Genomic DNA, 4,235 nt, shown 5'->3' with positions numbered 1-4,235 from the left:
TCCTAGAAGTTATCCCACTGGGCACAAATTTCCCCTTACATCCTCATGGCTACTGCCTTCTTTTCCTTTAGGTGCCTCTTTGAATTTCACATCATATATGGGACTTTTCTGAACACCAAGTGAAAAACAGCTCCATCATTTCACTTTTTTTACCTGCTTTCTTTTCCTTAAAGCATGTGAAATCATCCCCTTTGTAATATGATTGTGTTTTCATTGCATGTATTCTATATGTGCTGATGGTTGGGACTTTTGAGTTACAGCATTGTAAACTCATTGCCACAACTCTACTTGCCTCTTAGTCACAACTCAATACATATTCCACAAATGAATGAATATCTCATGAAATCCATAGTGTTCATGAATTCTTGGTAAAGGGCTGAGTTTGGGGGATGGAATTCCTAGTCAGAGGTGGCACTACAAATACCCTAAAGGGATAAGATCTATATAAATAATATAATATTAAATTTATCACTGAAATAGGCAATGTAACATTTCTGTTTGGATAGTGCTACTTGCTTTGTGAAACTATCCATGTTCCTTTTTGTTTCTTCTTAGTCTCATCAGGCACATGGGACCTGGAAATGAAACGCAAATTTCAGAATTTCTTCTTCTGGGATTTACAGAAGTTCCAGAAGTGCAACCCCTCCTCTTTGGGTTGTTCCTGTCCATGTACCTGGTCACCATTTTTGGGAACCTGGTCATCATCCTGGCCATCTTCATGGACTGTCACCTCCACACACCCATGTACTTCTTCCTCTCAATCTTGTCCCTTTGTGATATTGGTTTATCCTCCACTACTGTCCCAAAGATGCTGGTGAACATCCAGGCACAGAGTAGAGTCATAACCTATGCAGGCTGCCTCACCCAGATGTATTTTTTCTTGCTCTTTGGAGGGTTGGATGACTGCCTCCTGGCCGTGATGGCCTATGACCGTTTTGTGGCCATCTGCCACCCCCTTCACTATACAGTCGATATGAAACCCCAGATCTGTGTCCTGATGGCTCTGGGGTCCTGGACCATGAGTGTTATGGAATCCTGTTTACAGAGTTTATTGGTGTCACAACTGTCCTTTTGTTCAAGTGTAGAAATCCCAAACTTTTTCTGTGAACTTCGTCAGATGGTCCAACTTGCCTGTTCTGACACTTTTCTCAATTACTTAGTAATGTATTTAATAGCTGGAGTGCTGGCTGGGGGTCCCCTTGCTGGAATCCTTTTCTCCTACTATAAGATTGTTTCCTCTGTATTTGCAATCTCGTCAGCTCAGGGGAAATATAAAGTATTTTCAACCTGTGCATCTCACCTCTCAGTAGTCTCCTTATTTTATTTCACGACCATAGCAGTGTACCTCAGTCCTGCTGCTTCACACAACACACATTCAGGTGCACCAGCCGCGGTCATGTACACTATGGTCACACCCATGCTGAACCCCTTCATCTATAGTCTGAGGAATAAAGATATAAAGAAGGCTCTGAAAAAATGCTTTGGGAGGAAAGACTGCAAAGTGTCATTTGTCTTGCAGCAGCTGAAAGGCCAGTTTTAGCAGCTCCTAAACCTTCAGAGCTACATATTTCCTTTCTTTGTTCAGTAGGTGCATATAGACCTGCCTAGAGTCAAGATGACCTCAAAAATGAAGAAGTAAAATTTTAAATCACACATTGTGTTATAGAGCAAGATTTTATTTTTGATAATGAAAGAGTTCTCCTTGAAGTATGCATGATTCATGTACATATTTAAGGAGTTTTTCAGTGTTGTTCAGGAATGGATTGCATTTTCTGAATAATTTCATTGGATCACCTCCTGTTCCTGCTTGAATTCTACCAATGCTGCCTATGAATATCACTTCTTGATTTCCTCTGAATAAAATATCTGCTTTTGTTCAAAACTGTCATAAAATTTAAAGAGGTGACAAAATACAACCTAGGTATTTCCTCTATCAGTCAGTAATTTATCTCTTGTATGTTCAAATCTCTAATCTATATTCTTTTCTTAAAAAATCAAATTTATTGATACAGCTTAATAAAGCATACAATCCACCCAGAGTGTTCAATTAATGGTATTTGGTTAATCACATAGACCTGTATTCATTAATTTCTAATATATATTCTTGATCAGATATGACTAAACACAGGAGGTTGACATTTTGGCTATCATACCTCTTTTAATGGAGTGTTCTGATTTGCAGCTATAAATTGCTACTGCCCAAACCTCCATGCCATTGCAAATACTTATGACTACCTAGATGGTGACATTCATTGTATGATATTTTAAAAAACAATTTTATTAAATAATAATCACACACTGTACAATACATACAAAGTGTACATTCAGTTGCCTTTGGTATAATTAAAGGCTTCTTCATTCATCACTGCAATCAACTTTATTTACTTTTACAATTTATTTTATTTATTTATTTTTATTTATTTATTTATTTATAATTTTCTTAATTTTTTTATTTTTTTATTCATTTTTTAAAAATATTACATTTAAAAAATATGAGGTCCCCATTCACTCTCACCACCCCCACCCCATCATTCCCTCCACAGCCACACTCTTCCCCATCATCACGACACATCCATTGCATTTGGTGAGTACATCTCTGGGCATCGCTGCACCTCATGGTCAATGGTCCACATCATAGCCCATACTCTCCCATGTTCCATCCAGTGGAATGTGGGAGGATCTACAATGTCCGGTAATTGTCCCTGCAACACCACCCAGGACAACTTCAAGTCCCAAAAATGCCTCCACATCTCATCTCTTCCTCCCATTCCCTGCACCCAGCAACCACCATGGCCACTTTTTCCACACGAATGCCACATTTTCTCAATTACTTACCACAATAGTTCATGAATAGAATATCAGTAAGTCCACTCTGATCCTTACTATATTCTTCTTTCCTGTGGACCTTGGCTTGGTTGTGTCCATTCCACATCTATGTCAAGAGGGGGCTTAGGTCCACATGGATACTGGATGTAATCCTCCTGCTTTCAGTTGTAGGCACTCTTGGCTCTGTGGTGTGGTGGTTGACATTCTTCAACTCCATGTTAGCTGAGTGGGATAAGTCCAATAAACCAGAGTGTAGGAGCTTGAAGTCTGTTGAGGCTCAGGGCCTGGCTATCATATTGTCAGTCCAGGTTTTCAGATCCCCTAGATAGATCTTAAACCCCAGCATCAACTACAATTCCAGTAAAGTAACAGGGAAGGCTTGTGAAAAGAGATCACATCTGAGTCCAGCTCCATCACGCAGAGACACCAACTCCAAAGAAGGGCCAACTGACATGGCAGTGAACTCCATCTGCCATGACCATAAAACCCGTGGGTCTCTTTAGCCCTCAAAAGAACCAATACCTGGGGTTGTATCTACTTTATCTGTCGCTGAGACTTTGCTCAGGTGTGCATAAGGGCAATTCTTCTGACAAACTCGACTCTTTTTAATAGCCATATAAACTCGTTTGTCCTTTCCATTTCCCCCTTAATTTAGGTCAAACAGCATTTTTAACTCCTGTTATTATATGTAGACAGGGATATTCTGCTGGTCCACATTGAACCTTTAATTAAAGGTCATTTTCTAGTTACATGATCAGCTGGTACTTGGTAGTGATCCCTCTGTGCCAGGCAGGCTCATCCCCGGGTGTTATGTCCCATGCTGGGGGAAAGGCAGTGCATTTATATGCTGAGTTTGGCTTTGAGACTGGCCACATTTGAATAACACGGAGGCTGTCAGGAGGGAACCCTTAGGCACAGTGCTGCTCTAAGCCATGTTCTTATTTCAGGTGTGTAGGCTCACAAGCATAGTCATTAGTATCAGGGACTCGCTGTTGGACCCTCATTCCTTCCTGGTCTTTGTTGTTGCACCCAGGGGACTGCTGCTGCTCCCCTAGGGACCAAGGAAGACCCCCCCACCGGCCAGGAACCCAGCACTCCCCCAGTTGTTGTTTTTAATTGTTTCCACTATGAGTATATCCAAACATTTCCATGCACCCCAGACACATGCCCTGTATAACTCCCTGTCAACCCTATGTTCCCTGTCAATAACATCCCATACCAGTATTCCTCTGCTGCCATTGCTGAACCACTCTGTGATCCAAAACTTCCTGAAAAGTGAAACCCAATATAATGCCAGGTTCCCCGAATAGTAAAATGGAATATAGCGATGAGTTTAAAGGTTAGATACAGGATACATATTGATTTGGAAAAATTCTACAGCCTATCTTTTTCTTTTTCTTTTTCCTAAT

General features: G+C 40.7%; 1 protein-coding gene across 1 annotated transcript; it reads left to right on the top strand.

The window, feature by feature from the left end:
• The first annotated feature begins 568 nt into the window (after positions 1–568).
• On the top strand, positions 569–1,540 carry LOC139437949 (olfactory receptor 7A17-like). The gene has a single exon (XM_071212823.1). The coding sequence runs from the start codon at positions 569–571 to the stop codon at positions 1,538–1,540; it is 972 nt and encodes a 323-aa protein (XP_071068924.1).
• Positions 1,541–4,235: the final 2,695 nt, after the last annotated feature.

Source organism: Dasypus novemcinctus, chromosome 31, assembly GCF_030445035.2.
Source record: "Dasypus novemcinctus isolate mDasNov1 chromosome 31, mDasNov1.1.hap2, whole genome shotgun sequence".
Classification (NCBI taxonomy): domain Eukaryota; kingdom Metazoa; phylum Chordata; class Mammalia; order Cingulata; family Dasypodidae; genus Dasypus; species Dasypus novemcinctus.
This window is presented reverse-complemented; position numbering and strand designations above follow the sequence as displayed.